Below are 23,731 nucleotides of genomic sequence, written 5' to 3'. Positions count from 1 at the left end.
CTGAAATATGCCGAGTATTACTGTTTGACAGTGAAAACACGTCATTTGACTAACTACAATAAAAAGAAAGGGATTGCGAGTATTATCTTTGGTATGACTTGGCAATGGTTTCATTTCTTGACTGGAACAACCCACCACAACCTTTCCATAAAGAACAAATACACCCAAATGTAATTATGTATTTGTTATCTCCCTTTGATTCTGCCTACCGCTGGTGAATACTACTGACCAACTCGGAGCAAGTGTTTGATGTCAAGTCTTAAAAAAATGGCTTACACTGTGCAATTAGCCAAATGTTTCAGTTTAAAATCATGTGCATAACTACACAAGAGGAATTCTTTATATCATTGAGTCCTGATATAAAAAGTGAAAGTAGGAAATTGCAACTGATGCAGCATGGCCTGGAGGAAACTGCAGCTGATGCGGCATGGCCTGGAGGAAACTGCAGCTGATGCGGCATGGCCTGGAGGAAACAGCAGCTGATGCGGCATGGCCTGGAGGAAACTGCAGCTGATGTGGCATGGCCTGGAGGAAATTGAATGGTAGAAAACAGAAACATTTTTCTGTAAGCCTTACCTGAACTGATGAAGTCTGAACAGTAATATAGCAACTATTATGTTACAATGAAGAGTTCTTGCTGCTGCCATTAACAGCTCAGCTTTGTTTATTGCTAGTTCTCTCCAATGCTATCTTCATCTACCTTCCCAGTTCCCATGATGATATACTATTAGGCAAAGATAGAGAATATTGTAAGTCTGAATTTGTCTCCATGATCCACACCCTACATCTTCATCCACTAAAACTTATCAAATCACATGCTCTACAGACCAACTTGGAAGATATTTTCATTTCTGAAATTAGCTCGGTGGGAAGGAAAAATATAAATAATATACTGTTCTCATTCTAACACACACACACACCGACTCTTGTTGGCTGCATATATACTGTGGACAGACCAACAACATGGTTGTATACATGTAGCGCACATCTGGCTAAAACAGACATTTTGTTCTCAAGCTGAAATTAACTTCATAAATAAATACAGTCTCTACACAACAGGGTTGTTATGCCACTGATTGCAAGCAGTCATAAATTACCGGTACTTTTCTCAGTTCAATCTCATCAATTATGCAATACAAAATATGCCAATAATGAAACAGAATATATGCATTTCACAACAACCTCTAGAATTTTGATTGTTCACTGGTACAAAACAACTGTTATTATTAAACATTGGCAGTTGTACAACAAACAAACCATCTGAGTAGTATGAAAATAAAAGAAATGCAAATAAAAACAAGATAAATCTCAGTGATTGTGATATAAAAGTGCATAAAAAGGTTGAAAAGACATTTGATTGTAATATCATGAGGAATAAAATGTAAAATAGAATTCTAATAATTTGTACTACATGGTGATGCACAAAACTGTTAACAATCAAAATAACAACCACTCATTACTATCGCCCACATATGACCCGATGTTGCTAACAATGGCCACCCTGAGTGACATCTGCGGACTCGAGGTAGCTCTAAGTTTACATGTTACACTGACACAGGTGTGACTGCAGCTAGTAACACCAGTCAAATGTTGCTACAGTAGGACACATTTACATACTGAAGGTCACAAAAGGTGAACTTGAACTTTTCTAACCCTGACCTTGACCTTGTTCTTGACTATCTGTAACCTTGACCTTATCTCATCATTCTCATTCTAACCTTTTTCCTGTGATTGGTTGACATAAAACGGGACACACATAAGAGTGGGCATCCCTTGTTGCCTGGCCTGAGTTTGTGTATGTCCCTTTCATTTATGTAACAAAAAGAAATTAAAAACACAGATTAACAAATCTTAATAGTTGTCAAAAAGGTGTATTTTTAACCATCCTCATATATGCAGGGATATATCTAAATATCCCCCAAGGACATCATGTACATTGGTATATCAAATGACTGATGTCGACATATATCCCATATCATATGCCGTAACAGCGAGGTAGTCCCCAACCACACCCTGTTGCAGACAGAAAAAGTCAATGTAACCATGGTAACAACTCAATTATGTATGAACAAAATAAAATAAAACCACCAATATGTTTGGAATGGTAGAACACAACAAATTTAGTGTACTGGAGTTGGGTGAGTCATCGTTGTGTAGTTAAATACTTATTGCTGATAACATGCACACAATTGGCAAGCTTTTACACAGAATCAGTCTCTGTACATGACAATATAAGCTCAGGAACAACAATAGTTTTGACTTAGTTAAGGTTTGATTGTTCTAAGACACTACATTCTACAGCATCATCAATAAATGAGGGAATAACGAAAACCAGCTATAATTTCCAGCAGAATTATTGCAATAATTAAACAATAATAATAACAGCAAATTGATTAAACCAGCTCAATAATCACCATTATGACATAAACTCATAAACTTATCTATACTATGTATCTCATTGCATTGATGGGCTATTTTCATGAAAATATGAAAGTGCAGATGGGGATATTTACAATAAATTAACAAACAGAATTGAATGTTGAGTGGCAAATATCAACAATAACTGCACCAAAGCTCATGTCTTTACAAAGATGAAGTGCAGTGTTCTCCCCATACCACAGTGACATGTTCATATCATTGGCTGGTGCAATATACAGGTAGTAAGTCACCACTGGCGAACATCACCCTATATGATAATGGAACCAATATTTCCTTACCTCTCCACATGCACGTGTGGTGTGGTGTGGTGTGGTGTGGTGTGGTGTGGTGTGTGTCCTGAGCATGTGCGTGTATGTGTATAATATATGTGTATGTGTGTCACCCACCCACCCATTCCATGCCTGTAACAATAGGTGTGTGTAATAAAAATAATATCTACCCACCAATTTCCATGTACATAACAATGTGTTTGTGTAATATACATATCATCCACCCACAGATTCCATGTACTGACACTAAGTGTGAGCACCATAAGTCATACCACACACCCATCTACAGGACATTATCAGTGGCAGGCACAACATACATATATTCCCTGTATAGCCGGCACTGCCAGGTTCATGGTGAGGTGCGTCATGGACACAAAGTAAACCCTTAAAAAACTCCCTGCAGTAGGATCATCGTATAACGTGAAGGCAGTGGGTACACTGATAACACCGTCACGGGTATGTTATGCTGAATGCTGAATAAAGTATGTCCCAATCTGTGTGAGAACACTTGGAGGAGGAAGTAATATTGAGCCCAGACTGCATGTGAAACAAGTACATTGTCAGACTACTTCACTGGAGGAGGTGAGCTTGGTAGGGGCCTGTTGACATGTCTAGCAGCCCTGACCAGTGATGTATAATGAATGTTGTAAGCACTATTGGCATGATGATTGTCAGTTGACATGAGTGTCAGTCAGTTATATCTGATATTCAGTTACACAAACATCACTAAGAACTACTCTGGCCCTTCATCATTCTATCCGCTTCCGCAGTTTGCCGTTTGTGACTCCGCTTTTAACGGTGCCGTTCATGACTCCGTTCTGGTGCTTGGTCTTGGCGCTACCGTTCTTCAGTGGGGCAGAATGATGGGACTTGTTGATGTAGGCCTGGTAGTAGAAGTTGGAGAACAGGACGATGTGTGAGATCATGTAGGAGAGGAAGCCGATGTTGTAGCCAAGGGGGTAGCCGCAGTTCAGGTAAATGGAGTAGCTGGTGTGGATGAGGATGGCCCAGAACTGCACCTGTGGGAGGAGGAGGAGAAGCATGTAACAGGGTATTTATCCACCCTCCAGATTCTTCCCAGGGGAAGTAATATCCAAGGTAAAAATTTCCAGTGTCGAGTGAAATGTCAAGTTTCTCTCATCTCGTGACTACCAAACAGAGTATCAAATGGCCAGACTTGCCTCAACACCAGGTGTCAATCTTGACTACAACCCAGTAGACTATCAAATGGCAAGACTCGCCTTAACACCAGGTGTCGGTTGTGACTACTAAGCAGAGCATCAAATGGCCAGACTCCCCAACCACCAGGAGTCGGTTGTGACTACTAAGCAGAGTATCAAATGGCCAGACTCCCCTAACGCTAGGTGTCGGTTGTGACTACTAAGCTGAGTATCAAATGGCCAGACTCGCCTTAACACCAGGTGTCGGTTGTGACTACTAAGCAGAGTATCAAATGGCCAGATTTCCCAACCACCAGGTGTCGGTTGTGACTACTAAGCAGAGCATCAAATGGCCAGACTCCCTTAACACCAGGTGTCGGTTGTGACTACTAAGCAGAGTATCAAATGGCCAGACTCCCCAACCACCAGATATCGGTTGTGACTACTAAGCTGAGTATCAAATGGCCAGACTCCCCAACCACCAGGTGACGGTTGTGACTACTAAGCAGAGTATCAAATGGCCAGACTCGCCTTAACACCAGGTGTCGGTTGTGACTACTAAGCAGAGTATCAAATGGCCAGATTCCCCTAACGCCAGGTGTCGGTTGTGACTACTAAGCAGAGTATCAAATGGCCAGACTACCCTACCACCAGGTGTCGGCTGTGACTACTAAGCAGAGTATCAAATGGCCAGACTCCCCTAACGCCAGGTGTCGGTTGTGACTACCAAGCAGAGTATCAAATGGCCAGACTCCCCTAACACCAGGTGTCGGCTGTGACTACCAAGCAGAGTATCAAATGGCCAGACTCCCCTAACGCCAGGTGTCGGTTGTGACTACCAAGCAGAGTATCAAATGGCCAGACTCCCCTAACACCAGGTGTCGGCTGTGACTACCAAGCAGAGTATCAAATGGCCAGACTCCCCTACCACCAGGTGTCGGCTGTGACTACCAAGCAGAGTATCAAATGGCCAGACTCCCCTAACGCCAGGTGTCGGCTGTGACTACTCACCAGCTGTATGGAGGTCATGTACTTCTTCCACCAGAGGTACTTCCTCATGCTGGGCCCCATCGCAGACAGGAGGTAGTACAGGTACATCAGGACGTGGACGAAGCTGTTGATGCTGGCGGAGAAGTAACCTGCAACACACACAAATTTTCATTACACTCATCATCGTTTTACCATTTCAGAGAATAAAAAGGTTCAAAATCCAAATGAAAGAATGTTACTGATGACCAAAATGATCAAAATGTTTCTTGTAACCACAAACAGTTTACTGTGAATGCTGACACATAATTTAGCTTAAGAGATCACATAAAATATCCATTGTTTGGCATTGACATTGTGACACTGACCTTCACCTCCTGCGACGAATTTGACCCCTGCCCACCAGAGTATGGGCATTGTAGAGTGATGGTACACATGGAGGAATGAGATCTGGCTACCTTTCTTCCGCAGAACAAAGAACACCTGCAGAAATCACACAATTTGAATCAAAAACTTTGTCAAAATATTTCTCAAAGCATAGTCTGGAATGGAAGTCTCCTTTTTGAAACTAGGTTCGTAAAGCTTGAGAAAGCTATTTTCTGACAGGCTAATGTTGACTTTCTGTTAATAATTTCATTGGCCGGACAAACCAGTGTCATCCAGTTTTTAGTAGTTAAAAACTAGGCATGTCGCCCAAATACAAGAACAACAGTAAGTACTCACGGTATCTAGTAGCTCTATAAGCTTGGAGAAGTAAAACCACCAACACACATGCGCCAGCTGAAACACAGCACATACTCAGTCAATGATAAAACAGCACAAATCATGCATTGATAAACAAAATATCACCCCTCCATCTTGTTTCGTCAGTACAGTGTAACAATAAAACTACTGTTTTGTAAATAGTACCAGTTTGTGCGGTAGGCACCATGTTTTATGAAGGAAATATCTATAGTCAGTGTCGCAGAGAGGGCTTTCCAATTGCAACATTTGTTGTGTATCTGAAGAGTAAGTAGTGGCAACTCACCCTGACTGACATGGGATCACTGGAATAGTCCACAGCTTGACAGGCCAGACTGAACCCTGGACGCAGCCATGCAGAGACCACAAACTGAAGTGGACAGCAATACAAAATGGCATGAGATGAGCATGTTAGGTGCTTAGTTGGTGAAACTTGTGCCTAGAAAAACGTATTTCAGTCTAACATCTCTACCTATTAAGGTAAATCAACCATAATGATGTTAAAGGTAGAATAATAAGTCTTTGGCTCACATTGAAGATAACAGCTGACTTTCTGACTTTACTTGATCATGTTGAATTATTTTAGTCTGTTAGCCCTAGCTTATTACCGAATTAGACATTTAGGGCCAGGGCCCTGTTTCACAAAGCAACCTACAGGTTGGGACTGTTGTAGGTCAAGGTTGAAGTATGGGAGTTAAAACCGTCCTTGCGCCAAAGTTGCTTTGTGGAAGAGGGTCCAGCCATTGTTGAGTATGGTGGACTTACTGGTATCAGGGATGCTGGATCTATTTGGGTTGGGCTTAATCCTGCTTTGAGAAATAGCTCAGTGACATCACAGTGTGTCAGCTTAATGTGGGAGGACACCAAGTGTGGCCAAGATGTTTACCACTTGAAGCCATGAGCATGGATGTGACCAAGGATCATAAATCACCATAATGGAAGTGAATCTGGGATTCAAACTTGTGATCATTGGATCCTGACACAGCTAAGGGCTGCAACTCGGCACATCCTTAGACGGCTAGGCAACCCATATACCTGATAAATGTAATGCAGAGTACAACATTAACGAAACAAGGGTGGATTACCTCAAAGACCATGTACATTGATAGCAGCATGAGACAGAAGTTGTATGCGACAAGGACGTTGTTGAGCTGGAAGGCTGGTCGATTGGACATCAATCGGGGACCCCAGGCGACAATGACAAGATACACCAAAACTGTAGCCACTGTCGGCCACACAGACTCCATCAGAAACCATCCATCAGTCCGGAGGTCTACATAACATATCAGTAACCATAATTACCATCTACAAACAGCATAACATCAGTGGTTATCATCTACTACAGCATAGATATCAGTGGTTATCGTCTACTACAGCATAAATATCAGTGGTTATAGTCTACTACAGTATAGACATCAGTGGTTATCATCTACTACAGTATAAATATCAGTGGTTATCATCTACTACAGCATAGATATCAGTGGTTATCATCTACTACAGCATAGATATCAGTGGTTATCATCTACTACAGCATAGATATCAGTGGTTATCTACTACAGTATAAATATCAGTGGTTATCATCTACTACAGCATAACATCAGGGGTTATCATCTACTACAGTATAAATATCAGTGGTTATCTACTACAGCATAGATATCAGTGGTTATCATCTACTACAGTATAAAAATCAGTGGTTATCGTCTACTACAGTATAAATATCAGTGGTAATCATCTACTACAGTATAAATATCAGTGGTTATCATCTACTACAGTATAGATATCAGTGGTTATCATCTACTACAGCATAACATCAGTGGTTATCATCTACTACAGTATAAATATCAGTGGTTATCATCTGCTACAGCACAGATATCAGTGATTATCATCTACTACAGCATAGATATCAGTGGTTATCCTCTACTACAGCATATATATCAGTGGTTATCATCTACTACAGCATGAATATCAGTAGTTATCATCTACTACAGTATAGATATCAGTGGTTATCGTCTACTGCATCATAGATATCAGTGGTTATCATCTACTACAGCATAGATATCAGTGGTTATCTACTACAGTATAAATATCAGTGGTTATCATCTACTACAGCATAACATCAGGGGTTATCATCTACTACAGTATAAATATCAGTGGTTATCATCTACTACAGCATAGATATCAGTGGTTATCATCTACTACAGTATAAAAATCAGTGGTTATCGTCTACTACAGTATAAATATCAGTGGTAATCATCTACTACAGTCTAAATATCAGTGGTTATCATCTACTACAGTACAGATATCAGTGGTTATCATCTACTACAGCATAACATCAGTGGTTATCATCTACTACAGTATAAATATCAGTGGTTATCATCTGCTACAGCACAGATATCAGTGGTTATCATCTACTACAGCATAGATATCAGTGGTTATCATCTACTACAGCATAGATATCAGTGGTTATCATCTACTACAGCATAGATATCAGTGGTTATCTTCTACAGTATAGATATCAGTGTTTATCGTCTACTACAGCATAGATATCAGTGGTTATCATCTACTACAGTATAGATATCAGTGTTTACCGTCTACTACAGCATAGATATCAGTGGTTATCATCTACTACAGTATAAATATCAGTGGTTATCATCTACTACAGTATAGATATCAGTGGTTATCATCTACTACAGCATAGATATCAGTGGTTATCATCTTCTACAGTATAGATATCAGTGTTTATCATCTACTACAGCATAGATATCAGAGGTTATCATCTACTACAGCATAGATATCAGTGGTTATCATCTACTACAGTAACTCTTAATCAGACTTATATGAGTTCTGTCAATCAGTGAGTGAGTAAGTTGGGTTTAATGCCCTTTTTAACAGTATTCCTGTTATATCAAGGCATGTCAGCTTAATGTGGGAGGAAAGCCCGAAGTGATGCAGGTCTCAGGCGTTTACCACTTCGGTGAAACCCACGAGCACGGGTATGGTGCGGACAAACCTAGAAACATAATCAGGGGAACCGGGATTCGAACCCACAATCATAGGTTTCTGGCGTGCCCAAGGGACACAACTCTGTTCAGCAAATCGCGGCGCCTTAGACGACTGGGCCACCTGTGCCCCCGTTCTGTGGATCAACTGTCAGTTAACATGATAAACATGATAAACACGGTAAATAATTCAATAAGACTGTATTATTACATGGAAGGAGTTCTTTAAGCAATTGCTACTTTGCATATAGTACAGTAAGTAATATAAATTTGAGACACATCCTTCATCATTTTAGATTCTTTGCTACAAACTTTGCAGGATATTGAGATATGAAATTCCTATTAATGAATGAAGGACTTTGGTTTATAGCTTTTTGTTAGCAATATTAAAAACTATATGTTATCAGTGAACACCACCAACCACCCCATGCCATAGATCACATAGGGCAAATGGTTATCTACAAGTAGGTCGGCTATACTATTGTCAAAACTCTTGCATGTTGAGCACTGAGCATATTTTTTAACCACCACTAAATATCCTCTCCTCTATATGTTTAAGCCATGATGTTCTCACCTCTGAGATCGGTTGTGGCCGATTTATATTTGTCCATTAGTGCTGTAAAGGCTGCCATGGTGAGGTCAAGGTCACCACTTTAGGACGGCTGCAAAAGACAAATCAATTATTCATATCATGTTACAATTGACAGATCTTGCACTGGAACTTGTTGAAGGAACAACAGAGTAATGTGTGTACACCATGAAGCCTAACGACTATGTTCCCCTCTCCTAACCACATTAGCCAGTACTTGACTCGCCTTGATCCATGACACCCCCGATACAACTGGGAACACCATGTAGCATAACGACTTTGTTCCCCTCTCCTAACCACATTAGCCAGTACTTGACTCGCCTTGATCCATGACACCCCCGATACAACTGGGAACACCATGTAGCCTAATGACTTTGTTCCCCTGTCGTAAACACATTGGCCAGTACTTGACTCGCCTTGATCCATGACACCCCCGATACAACTGGGAACACCATGTAGCATAACGACTTTGTTTTCCTGTCGTAAACACATTGGCCAGTACTTGACTCGCCTTGATCCATGACACCCCCGATACAACTGGGAACACCATGTAGCATAACGACTTTGTTCCCCTGCCCCAACCACATTAGCCAGTACTTGACTCGCCTTGATCCATGACACCCCCGATACAACTGGGAACACCATGTAGCCTAATGACTTTGTTCCCCTGCCCCAACCACATTAGCCAGTACTTGACTCGCCTTGATCCTTGTCACCCCCGATACAACTGGGAACACCATGTAGCCTAATGACTTTGTTCCCCTGTCCTAACCACATTAGCCAGTACTTGACTCGCCTTGATCCATGACACCCCCGATACAACTGGGAACACCATGTAGCCTAATGACTTTGTTCCCCTGTCGTAAACACATTAGCCAGTACTTGACTGGAAACACCATGTAGCATAACAAAACATAAACATTTCCCCCTCAAAATATAAAAAACTCATTTTTGTTCTTTAAAATATTAGTCTCTTGCATTGAGACATTCCAGTTTGGGTTTAACATGTCACCATTATGTCGTCATAACACCACAAGAATGTTTAAAAGTGAGATATATTTATTTTAAATTTTCGTTTTATTGTAGGATTCCAATCTTTTGGGTCTGTTCAATATTAAAAGTTTAGGCATCATGCAAGTGCAAAATTTGATGAGAAAAGCTTGGAAATTAGTGAATTGATGGATAATAAAGGCAAATTCCCCATTTTTCTGCAATTCTGCAGTAAGTCACATTTTCTACAAAATCTTTCTATGATCACGGAATTGTAGAATTGACAGATAAAGAATGGGTTTGACAAGGGAAACACAGGGTACATATGCTGCTTGACTTGCAAGCATTATCTGACACTGACAGTATGTAAACAGCTGTAATGAGATAAGATAACACTTTATTATCACAAGGAAATTTTGGTGACATCAGCACAAGGTGTCATCTTATCAATAAACACAGTATACAAATAGTATTACACAGGAGTTCGTTTAGTATTCTATATAACATACATAAGCATATTTTCATACATACAAATATTCATATGAGAGAGCATGTAAAGAGATGCATGAGACTTGTCGAGGACATGAAAACATCTTTTTCTAGTAGACAGTCTAGTAGACAGTCTAGTAAACACCCGCAGTCCTGATATCACATACTGCTTTTGGACATTGTACAATCAGAGATTTATCTAGATCTGATCAGAGACTGATATTCCGACCCAAATCTACAGCATTTGCTACAATAAATTCCCAAACAGGAATAAAAATGTCGCTATCATGTATATATCTAACTAATGTGATGGCTTGGTCAAGGTTTGTTTGTTTGTTTGTTTTATGCTGCACTCAGCAATATTCCAGCTATATGACCACAATCTGTTAATAATCGAGTCTGGACCAGACAATCAAGTGATTGATATTATGAGCATCGATCCACGCAATTGGGATCGATGACATGCATCCACCAAGTCAGTGAGCCTGACCACCCGATTCCGTTGGTCGCCTTTTACTGCCAGCATTGGAAGCTGAAGACATATTCTACCCCGGATCTTCACGGGTCGCTTGGTCAAGGTGACTTGTATCCCACTGATAATAGGACTAAAACAGAGAAACAGGCTTAACTTTACATCACTGTTTCATGGTAATTCTAAAATACCTTTGAAAAAAAGTACTGAAAAAATCTGAATTATGAACCAAATAAAAAACCAAAACAAAAAAAACAAACATTTTCCAATCTACCCGGCAAGGGCACTTTGTTTTGAATCCTAGAAAAATTCCAGAAATTACAAACGGTACCACTCATATTCCACAACACTCTGGCTCTCTTATGTGAACTCTCACAAGATATAATCACTCTGGAATATTATGACGTCCTGACACAATGGATGTAACATGAGCATCTGCCTCTTTCCTATACATGTATTATTCATATTATTACAATAACAATGTGATTATTTATTCATTCCATGCAGGAAACATCTGGCAAGTTCTTTGAAAACAAGAGTCATCAGGAGATGATGACATAACCCCCACTTGGTGCAATTTGGAAATGGGTACTTATACCCCTGATTTGGTTTATTACCATTGGATACCTTCAGTTCAGTAAAAACATAATATGCTGCTCACTATTTTTCAATATCCCAAATCATCAAAAGTCACCAGTTCAGCACTAGACTGATCTGTATAGAAAGTTTCATCAAGAAATATTTAACAGTTTTGAAGTTCTGCTCTGCAAACGGAAAACAAACAGACGGAGGACAAACAGACAGACATGCTGATAGCTGATATTAGGGCTGTAATGATTCACCGATACCTACGATTTCATTCTTACTAATGTACAGACGATACTTGATCGTCAGTATGTGAGATCATGATACGCCATAAATAGAACAGATAGAACTGATAGAGTTACCTCCCGTAATGGCAGAAGTAGAATAGCGCAACTTGTAAGTGAGTATGGTTTTACGCCGCTTTTAGCAATATTCCAGCAATATCACCGCGGGGGACACTAGAAATGGGCTTCACATACTGTACCCATGTGGGAGTATGAAACCAGGTCTTCGGCATGACGAGCAGACACAACTTGTGAGCATGGCAGAACAAGAGAGTTGATAGAGGATGTGCCTGCTATAAACTATTACATTTCATAACCATTCTTTCATATAAAACTGTTTTGTTCTTATTACTTTCGGAGCTCCAGATAAGCTGTGTAAAATACGCATCAAAAATGCAGAAATACACAGTAAAATAAAATCCAAGCGTATCAAATACGCAACGAACATTACAGATAAGCTACAAAAATAAAACTTGTGCCTATCATCAAAATATTGTGAAGTAACCCTTGCGTATTCGATTAGCAAATCAACAACTTATTTTGAAATTATAAACGGGCATTCCATCAACCTTGCCAAACTCCACGATGACAGTTACATCACGATCATTTGCCATCACACTTTCTTGTGGAAGTATCGTGGTATTTTTGAGTCCTATAAAGCTCTCGAACCCACACGACACCAGTTTGCAGGGACTAGATGAATAGTGTATTTATAGTGTATGTTTAACTTAAATACCCACATGTGTAAAAACTAGTGGGTAACAGAAATTTGAATACCCAGATAGAATTACTGATACCCAGTGATTTTAAAATGCATGGGTAAAATACCCACAACACCAAAAGCTTATCTGGAGCTCTGACTTTTCTTAAGAAGTTTTTGTTTTTGAGATGATAATAAGTAAATGTATGAAATCAAGACGTTTTAGAGTTATATTTCAGTAATTTCATCATTTTTTCCAATTTGTTGGTGTATTGTGATACCTATTATATTGCAAGATACCAGGCCATACCCAACTCTACCCAATATGTACTGTAAAACTTAATCTGTGCATTTTTTGCGAGAAATTCTCCATGTTCTATGTGTTCCAGCTAACAACAGGCTGTTTTCATATCAGGTAAAAGTTTAATTCACGTGACCAGTTAACTTAGGCTTGTTCTAATTGTCTAATCATGCTAACACAATTATACAGCCACATTTTGCTTCCTGATGTGCCCAGTAAGGGATCTTGCAAATCCTTGCCAGTGTTCACCATCGTGGCCATGTTTCCAGGAGGGTGAAGTGAACTCCGTACTTCAATTCCTGACTATTAGGTTAATAATTACCGAATAACCAACAAGCCAAGAGGAATTACGGATAAAATCTGTCTTCAATGCATTAACTGAAAAACCTGAGCCATATATATATTAAATGCACATGAGAAACTTAGCTTAAACTCTCTCAACCTTTTACAACTGTTAATACGTGTTTTTTGTTCAGGCAAAATATGCATCGTTATGACAAAATGTATCCCAAAATTGTGATATTTCATAAGACCATGTCTATCAAGTTTATGAAGCTATGATTCTGCATGGATAATCAGTAACCATGGTAACTCCAATTGTGCAGACATCCCCAAAATATGGATCCCCAATAATCACATTGTTTACTGCTCAACACACTTCAGGGCTCCAGATAATGTTTTGAGCCTTCAAATACTAACTCACATGTCATCATTAGGGGTGTCACGATAAATCAAACTATTGATATATTGCTATTGGTTAGCACTTAAAGTCAATAAGTCGATTGTTAAATCAGTTTCCGATCAGTAGTATCGGTTTCAGTTAGGAATATTGATAGTTTTGATTGTATTTACCATATCAATAAAATACATGCAATGCTGTTCAAATTTGTTTTTCTTTCGATCATGAGTGGTAGTAATTTACACGTGGTAATGTGGTAGTTTCTTTTTCTTAAATTATAAGGGTAAAGAAGAAACAAATCAGTCATATCTCAAACTTTACTTTTTATTTGTTGTTATGGTTATTCAAAGGAAACTTCAGTTCCAAGGTTTAATTCAACTCTAAAATCCATCTAAAAAGATACACTGAAAACTATCAATATTTATTGCAAATAGTTGCTTGCAATATCAATAGTTATCGCAATAGTGATTTCCAGACCAATAGTCACCCCTAGTTATCATTCACACTGGGTATTGATAGTGTTCTCAGGTAGGGTATTCAACATGTTTAATACTTTTCTACTCTCTTGGGTACAGTCTATTGGGTATACCGTATTCGACGTAATAGGCTCTAATAAGCGCCCACGGCGATATTTGCTAATATATTGGCTAGTGAACAATCCCAATTAGCACTCCTTCCAATTGATCAATGTACACAAGACTTATTTATTCGTGTATAATACGCACTCGTGTGTTATATGCATTCTTAATTATGGGCAATTAAATTCTGGAAAAATGTATCTGTCGCATATAAACATTTCAGTGTGTCAGCATGAACCACGAAATTTATCTTTCAACTCTCTTTTTTCCACCAAAATAATGTTCTAATAAGAGCCCCCTATTTCTAATTTTGCGAGCTCCCTGGGCGCTTATTACGCCGAATATGGTAATCTTAAACCAAATGAGAAGATCTTAAAAAGAATATTCAGCTACATCACCAATGATTCACAAGTGCAGATATTGCTGTTGTTACTTTTAACTTTAAGCAGGATATTTTCTTTTTAAAGGTCTCATTTGGTTCAAAATACCACAAATATTGAACTCAATGTATATAAAAGTATTGAACATGTTGAATACCCAAAGAAAACAATCGATACCAAATGAGAATGATAAGATGTGAGTATACACAAGGTGGCTTCCTGTGTTTGATCAGTAAATAAAGATCTATAAAGGCTATATGGTTAAAGGCCTACATCAGGTAATAACGTTGTTATCTTGGTTAAGTTGTTATTATGTTGTCTTTTAATTATTTCAAAGTTACATGTATACAAACAACACAAAACAAAATAGTTTATGGTGATTTTTGTTACATATTTCAAACAAACACTAGCACACAGCTTATCTCCGACTCCTGCAGGTTTTCCCCAGATCAGCTCAAGTACCAGTGTGCATGCAATTGTTTCCACTCAGGCATTTGATAACCTTAGCTGACACCTCCTCAAAATATTGTAGGAAGCTTATCTGAGCATGCTGAAACAAAATTGATATTCTTATCTGGTATTAATCATAAATAATGGCAAGTTAGAACTGGGTTTAAAGTGACGCGGAAATGTGTGTCCAGTATGCACCAATGTATAGAACATACCCAGGAAAAAATATATATTGCATCCCTCCGGACTCACAGTATTATTCACTGTACCACAATTTTGACAAGAAATATAAAGTTTATGTAATAAAAGTATTATTAAATCTTACAGTACACTAGACCATTTCATTACTTTACAGAACCCACACATTTCCCGTAAGGACTCTTGAAAGTAGTGATTGGGGTCCTGTTGACCCCTAATGTTATAGGTCACAGTAAAATTTTTAGGAGGTACATCTACCATGCATTTAGTCCTGGTGAATGAATGTGTTTTTAACAGTTAATTTCAAAACTATCTTGCCCTGCTCATATGGTTCACCAGTAAACTGTTAAAGGGGCACTGATCTAAAGCAATTCCCTGGGACTGGTTGTCGTCTTTGTTATTGTTTTTCCCCAGTGAGTACCCGGATGTATAGCATAAATCTAGACTAGTTAGCGACCTGTGCTGCACCATTCGTAAATATTTCACCTGTGCATTGCTTTTTTTACTGTCAAAATGTGTAACATTTTCAAATTTATTAAACGCCTAAATATTCAGTTATTTTACAAATTGACTGAAAAACCTTTCCATCTGTATTATTATGATAATGAATTCCAAACATTTTGATGTTTAATGTCATCACCAAGAGACTGAAAATGTTACGTTGAAAAGTACATTTCTATGTTGTTTGGCTTCTAATCCTACATAAGAATCTGTTGTGATGTTTTTAGGCCCTTTTGATAGTCTTAATCAATTTTAGTCAATCTGGACAGATTTTTCAGTCAAAATGACTGAAATATTTACACATTTTATAAGTTGCTTGAGAGGATCACATTTTACAATTGATGGTAATATATACACGCTTACAAAGTCAAAGACTTGTGAAAACAACGTCTATCGCGCAATGAAGAATTTCCCAACCAAGACGTAGAGGAACAAGAACGAATCGGCTCAATGCTACTGCAAATGAAGGAAAACAAAATGCGAATATCATAATTACAACCTACCAATGTTCTATGTTTAATTTTAGGCAGCTTCCTTGTTCGAGGAATGTATTCGTGAATATCCACACAAAGGAACAATATCCCACTCGTTTGCAGCTGTACAAAGAAACTTATTCGATGTCACATGTCTTTGTAACAATCAAATATTTTAAAAGATATATATTGTTTCGGGATATTATAACCCGTGTTCGTTTCTCAACTGATCACTTGGATTGTTTCAGGTGTTTCACATAGGTGTCAAGTCTCAAGGGTCGGCTGAGCCCACGTGACAACTATTTTCATAACGTCCACGGTTCCTAAAAAATCCATTGAGTGATAGATAACAATGAGCAATCAATCAACGTATTATCAGTTAACCCTTTGAACAAAGTATGTTGTTTTTACATCGGCACTTCACGCCATGATATATGTGTATTCCCTTTGTTTTAGTAAACCTAGACATGTAAACACTCACTTTTGACATATCAACTGTGCAAGATAATAGTGATTAATCAATCAACGTATTTTCTGTTAATCCTTTGATGACTAGGAACGATCCGTTGATTTTAAAAAAAAGTAAATCAACTGATCATTCATCTCTTGCTGGGCTGCCACGTGTATATTTCATAACACACATTTCACCTCACTTCAAACCTGGATTTAGATTAAATAATTACCCCACAATAAATGCCAAATGGGAACCTTTGTCAGGTAATCTAAGTGGTGCTACCACTAATTGTACCTGTAATAAATTCATTAACTGAGCATCAAGTGAATGACGACAAATACACAAGTGTAGGGTTATACCAGAAAACGTGGATGACAACAAGGGAGTAGTAATCATATTATCGACGCAATCCGAAATCCGAAAATGCTTTCACTGCATGGATAATTTTTTTTATTATTAAACTAAAACCATCTGGGGTATTTCCAAATGACGATATCCGATGAGCTCCGCCATTCTTTTTGTCTGTTTGTTTAGGCTGAAGAAATTAAATAACATGCGCCCTTTGTCGAAATCTTTATAGATCACAGTTAACCAATCAGTGTTCAAAAATGCGTAAAACAAATATTGCCTGCAAGTTTATTTAGCTGTCCTTGCAGACGGTAGCCCAGACTCTGGTCACGCTCAGTTGCGTTGCGTATCATCCAGGTACTCACGGGGAAAAAACAATAACAAAGGCAACAACCAGTCCCGGGGAATTGCTTTAGATCAGTGCCCCTTTAACGCTTCAAGCTACTCCCGCATTGCATGTCTGCTGAAAACACGAAGATATAATACTAAAATAATGCAATAAACAACAAATATAGTCATCATGGCTAATGCTAAATGTTTATTTAACATCTTTAACCCAACTCATAATTTTTATTTGATTACAACACTGAAATTTTAGAAGTTAGCAGTGAGTGCACCCACCCATGAGAAGCACCCTCAATACTCGGTAGTCATGTATGAGTGAGTTGGGTTTTACCTCCCTGGAACATGATTTAAGTTATATCACAGCATGTCAGATGAATTGGGGTGAAGTGATGTATGCTGTGGATATCAACAGCTTCTTGGAAACCTATGGGTAAACTCTTATACAGATATGGTGCTGACAAGCCAAGGCTCATAATCAGGGCACATTTGAGGTTTAAACCCACAATCCCCACATCCTGTCATGACTGGTAAAAGGCAGACCACTTAAGTCCTTTTATTGTTAGAAGCCAACCTTTTTCCAAGGAGCAAGGCTGGGAATCTGAGATAGGACACATATTTCCAGAGGTTTCATTGGAGATACCTTTGGTACAATATCACTTATGTTCATGCAAATACAACAGGGTTACAAAATACCCCAGATATCAATGTAACCCCATAGATGTAGTAACTGTAAATATACATACATCATGATATAAAACAGTTTTTATGAATTATGTCTTTGACATTGGCCATGCAAACATGACTTGGTGAACGACATTTGCAATTAATATCTGTTTTTATTACTTGCCGGTGAAGAGATCACCTGTTTAATAAACATACAGCTGTATTACACATTGTGAAATACCAAAACACGTGCTTATGTACTCTCTGAACACGTTTCACGAACAAATATTGAAAGCTCACAACATCCCTTGGCTTATTCAACGACATTGCGTGTGGAGTTGATAAATCACTGATGGGAGCTTATGCACACTCGATGACCCCCAGCAACCTTGTTGCTAGGCTGACGTGACATGGCATTGTTTCGCCGATGGATCTTGCAACAAAATTCCACAAATTACGACATCGGGTATTGTGACGTTATTGTAAACTTTGAGGCGCAAGGCCCGTTCCACAAGGCGATCGTATTGTAGCGCAACGACATTCGTTAGTCTAAGTTAAAGTATGTGAGTTGCGATAGTCTTAGCCCTACGATAATTTTGTGAATTCTAAAGGTGGACCGTTGTATGGTATTAAATCTTCAATATTCATACTCAACAGTATAAATTCAATGACAAGTAATAAATGAAATACTAAACTCACTCCCGTGTAAAACCAATTTTATGAATCTCATGAATAGTTGTGGTATCTGACGAGTGAAAGCGAGTCAGATACCACAACTATTCACTCGTTTCATAGAATTGGTATTACACGGGAGTGAGTTTAGTATTCTATATATATCTTAAACAGACCTAGAAGAATATGAATGGTAACAGAAAATTAATAAAATTGGATATTATTCAGCCTGTAACTTCGACGCCTTGGTCACTCGCACACCAAAGGTAAAGTGAACTTGCTCTTGAACAGTTTATCTCCCCAAATTTCAAGTCATGTGTTACATGCATTTAATACATTGTCCATAGCCACTGTATGCCACAACCTCATTAAAATCAGATCTTAGTTCTCACTACCGTTTAACAAAGATCCGAGGACATCCCATTACGGGTCACATCAGAACAACCTTTCATCCAACCAATCAGAGCGACGCTTATCAGATCAGGAAAGTGACAGTCGGAATGTGTTTTCTAATGATGCAACCTCGAAAAGGATAACACAGGGTATTACAAACAACAGATATGGGCTGTAAAATTTAATTAGTCAAAATCATCGTCCTATCTCTCGCATCAGTGGGATAAACATCTGAACAGAATCTAGCATAGCTCATGAGAAGTACTGCCATACAATCTTGGCCATCTATTAGACTTTCCAGAATGATCCTTTGTTCGTTTTTCAAATTTTTCACTCAACAACTTTTTCAACAAATTTTTCAAAGCATTAGTGAATTCATTGGTTAGTCAAAGTTCACAAAAGTTTGTTCTGGCTTGACCCGTAATGAGATCTCTGTTTTGAGGTAGCGAGAACTAAGATCTGTTTAAGTGAGATTGTGTATGCCCAGACTCATGAGATTGTTTGAATATGTTGATACACAATATGAAGTATTCTTGGAACAGTGGACAGCAGACTTGTGTGGCTAACTTGCAAATTAATATACATTTATTCACAGTATGTTTTAACCTAATACGAATGTAATTGTATCGTGTCTTTTTGCTCTGAGCATGCATATCACCATGTATTAAATGTTACAAGCTAAGCGCTTAATTTCCAGTAGCATACACTTGCTAAATTCCCTTTTATTATAAAGTTTGATACATACATAAACTTTTAAGCATTGCTGGAAACGACCTTTCAACTCTTATTATTAATTACGTTTTTGCATCATATGCCAACAGTTGCTCAAGCTTGTGTGTGATTCGCAGGGGAATCTAGCAGATGTCACCATGACCTTGCCGTTCATAAAGTTTCATACATACTTAAACTTTTAAGCATTGCTGGAAACGACCTTTCAACTCTTATTATTAATTACGTTTTTGCATCATATGCCAACAGTTGCTCAAGCTTGTGTGTGATTCGCAGGCGAATCTAGCAGATGTCACCATGACCTTGCCGTTATTGTCTGGCTTCCACTGTTTTGATTAAGTTAGGACTAAGACTAGAAGTGGTGAACCCAGGTTTCATACATAGTCACAAATCGTTGTATGAACCTTTCTGGATCAGCTTCAAACAGAGCTAGATTATCATGAGACATGCTGTGCCTGATGTTAGAAGCTTTGGAACTGAATGAGCTAACACTTATTCATTGACAAAGTTTCTGTGATAATGAACTGTACTCTCTCCTGTGAAATGCCTACTGAACTAGCAATATGACTCATATCTTCATGGTGGCTTTTGGTGTTTCAGGCATTTTTCAGGACAAGTACTTGATCAATGCACATTCCTCCAGTTTGTCCATTTTCCAAAAAGATCACAGACCCCTGCTCATTTTACTGACTTGCCACAGGAAAACAATTTGCTCAATTGTCCAAAGGCGTTTGCGGCTATACCTCTATCACATACGTCATGTCCACAACAAAGATTTCACTATTTCACTTTTCAATTAACCTTTGAACAAACTTGTTACTCTGCTTGTGAGCTGTTCACTCCACATTACTGTTGACAAATAACACAGCTTCATTTGGGGATATCTGTGTTTTGGTTTTATTCGAAGATCAGTTTGATTAAACTTATTTTTCAAATTCAAAACATAATTTATCTACCATTTGTCTACAATCACAGCAGTGTTAAAATCTATAAAACATATAATCTGTGCTGATCTTCATAGATCAAGCCTTACTTATTATTACTTCGGGCTTGGTACAAATTATAATTTCATTCTAAATTATGGGTTACTGTTACTACAGTGTTCACTGTCACTACCCAAAATGGAGGCTATGGTACAGTCTTTATGAATAGGACTTTAAGCAGTCATTACTGTCACTTCATTGTCAATAATTCTCAGGTTTGTATACACTATGTTCCTCCATCACTCAAGAAAACATATGGCCGAAAAGTGGGTAGTAGTGACACATGTCGATGTTACTCATGCAATGAGAGCCTGAAGAACTCATTCTAGTCAAATAAACCCCACTCTGAGCATCTTCCTGAGGCAAGGGAGTTAACTGACTACAAAAGTCCAGTTTCCATCCTTGCCGAACAATGCTGGAATTTCATGGCTAGATCGTAGCTCCACCAGTAACCATTACGAGTTATGTCCCTTCTATGTCCGTCCTATTGACTAATCAGATTCCACCTCTCACATCATTTACGGGATCGCCTCCATAGAGCATCCGAGCGGAAGGTCTGGGGTTCGATCCTGGCCGCGTCATACCAAAAAACGTTTTAAAAAATGGTACTTGTTGTTACCCTGTCTGGTGCTCGACATTAGGGGGCTAAACCAAGGACTGGTCAGCTCGCACTCCCACCACACACACACACACAAACACACACACACACGTTTGCATGCACATCCCTATATAAGTGCAATAATCTTGGACGTGATGTTAAACCCCATTTCACCTCTCCTCACATCACTTGCATTTGCTTTAAACAAAATGGTGGTACCCAGTCAAGATGATCTGCTTCATAATCAAGGTCTATATTGTACTAAAAAGGGTCTTGCCCCTTTAAGTCCATCAAATCATTTCAGCACCTTGATCAAAAACATGAAAAGATTTGGAAAATATCTGTCAATGCCCAGTTGACGGTCCACAAGCTTTGCAAATCCTTCAGATGATTGAAATCTGCATGTTGCAGGTTGTTTATGAACCGGATGTTTAGTTTGTTGCCTGATTTTGACTGGACTATGCAAGGATGGAAACTAGACTATTATGGTCAGTTAACTCCCTTGCCTTGGGAAGATGCACTCTCTGCTGAATTCTTTTCAATTCCCACTGTTCCTCATATTGAAGCAATGTAAAGAATAGTAGGCTTCAGACTGGAGATATGTAGTGTGCACAAACCCTTGAATTATTGATGATGTTAATTCAGTTAGCACATATACATATACTTCAGATCCCCTTAGTACAGGTGAATTTTCTGTACTTCCAAGATGTCTACAAACTTGATAAACATAGTAACATTCTGGAATAAACATTTAACATTGATATGATCAAACATGTATACCCTAAACAGATTTTGCTCTTTCCATTATTAAATGCTCCTTTGTGAGATACTGTATATCCCCTCCCTGTGTAGGTAACAATACAACTCATTAGCTCAGGTAATCCATGTGACATTAATAATACCCCCACTAATCACTTCTATCTCACACAATTGCCTAATTAGCATTGATTAGTGGACATTGTTGTTCTAATAAATCCCATTGACATCTGAGCATGCAACTTGTTGAATAGCTGTCAAAAAAACCCATTTCATTATAAATGCTTGAAAACATAGTTGTATGCTAACATTGGTCAGTGACAATAAAAAATGGAAAGTTCCTGCTAAACCTGCTATGAATATATTTTCAAGTCACTTCAAAACTACTGTCATCAATATGCTGATAGAAAGAGATATTTTACAAACATATCAGACAGAGAATTTACATATCTTTATTCATGTCATATTTTACCATGCATATGATGGATATTTGTTCACATGAACATAATGTACTTCACCTGGATCTGTCAGCATGGGCAATATAATATGAAAATACAACTTTTGATAAAATGTTAAAGCTTATCTGGATATTTTTAACAATGTTTGATAAAATGAAGACTTTTTCATTTCAAATAAACTATTAATATATTTTATAATAAAAGGCCCAGTTGCTTGTATGTAATTTAACTAGAATTCGCTAATTAAAGCAAAGGTTTCATGCAAGGATAGCAACATACAAAATAGGTTCTTACCAATATCCCTTTTCGCTGATGACCACTGCACTAGAGTATTTCCTTACAACTGAGGTATTTAAATGAGATGTATCTCACCAGATCAGAGATGGTGACTGAGAAATTCCCCTTGAATGCATAACGCAAAGAATGGATAAAAGCTGACGTATAAGAGCTATCATACGTTGGACTTTAGACTCGTACCACCAGGCCTATCTAGTTGGGTGAATGCTTTTCCTCATCCTCTATGGCAGAGGGTTCATCATTCTGACGGTGGTAATAACACAGTTAGTTGATGTGTTTAAGGCAACTTGGAATGGTGTATGGCATACGTTTTGAACTACATTCACAGTATTACAAAAAAAGTTTTACTAGTAATGGATTGTCCTATTAACAGGGTGGAACCGTAAATCGATCATCATGTATTAAAGTCATGTGCAAAATGACCTTTGCAGATACAGCGCCTGGAGTTTTCAATTAACTATTTACGATAAAATAACAACCACATATGGCAACATTAGTTTTTAAAGACTAATTATTATATACAAAAACTACTTACAGCAACGATGAACAATCAGGGTTGATGCGGTGCCTGGATACTGAAATGTGTTGATTTACACGAGGTTAGGGGTCACTTCTCCAGACTGGGATTCACCGGACACTTCCTCCGGTAAGAGCCAATCAGATTTAACCTAAGAAAGTATCTCCAATGATGCATTCGTTAACAGCGATGTTCATTGGCTGATGATAAATGGAAGTCCTCCAAACGTGCTGTCCCATTATGAGCCAATGAAA

The 23,731-nt window shown here is 38.4% G+C and overlaps 1 protein-coding gene across 2 annotated transcripts; it reads right to left on the bottom strand.

Moving 5' to 3' along the window:
- Window positions 1-551: 551 nt before the first annotated feature.
- On the bottom strand, window positions 552-23,618 carry LOC124142905 (elongation of very long chain fatty acids protein 7-like). 2 transcript variants are annotated; one of them, XM_046511614.2, is made up of 8 exons: window positions 23,496-23,618; window positions 9,170-9,257; window positions 6,682-6,869; window positions 5,883-5,966; window positions 5,579-5,635; window positions 5,224-5,338; window positions 4,880-5,007; window positions 552-3,727 (listed from the first exon to the last, which is right to left on the bottom strand). In XM_046511614.2, exons 2-8 carry the CDS (start codon window positions 9,225-9,227, stop codon window positions 3,458-3,460), a joined length of 900 nt encoding a protein of 299 aa, XP_046367570.1. In that variant the 5' UTR covers window positions 9,228-9,257; window positions 23,496-23,618; the 3' UTR covers window positions 552-3,457. The 2 variants fall into 2 exon arrangements, with proteins under 2 accessions (XP_046367570.1, XP_046367571.1); XM_046511615.2 differs by lacking the exon at window positions 23,496-23,618 and adding an exon at window positions 22,958-23,112.
- Window positions 23,619-23,731: the final 113 nt, after the last annotated feature.

This window comes from Haliotis rufescens, unplaced genomic scaffold (assembly GCF_023055435.1).
Source record: "Haliotis rufescens isolate VD_foot unplaced genomic scaffold, xgHalRufe1.0.p SCAF_6, whole genome shotgun sequence".
NCBI classification, from domain to species: Eukaryota; Metazoa; Mollusca; class Gastropoda; order Lepetellida; family Haliotidae; genus Haliotis; species Haliotis rufescens.
This window is presented reverse-complemented; position numbering and strand designations above follow the sequence as displayed.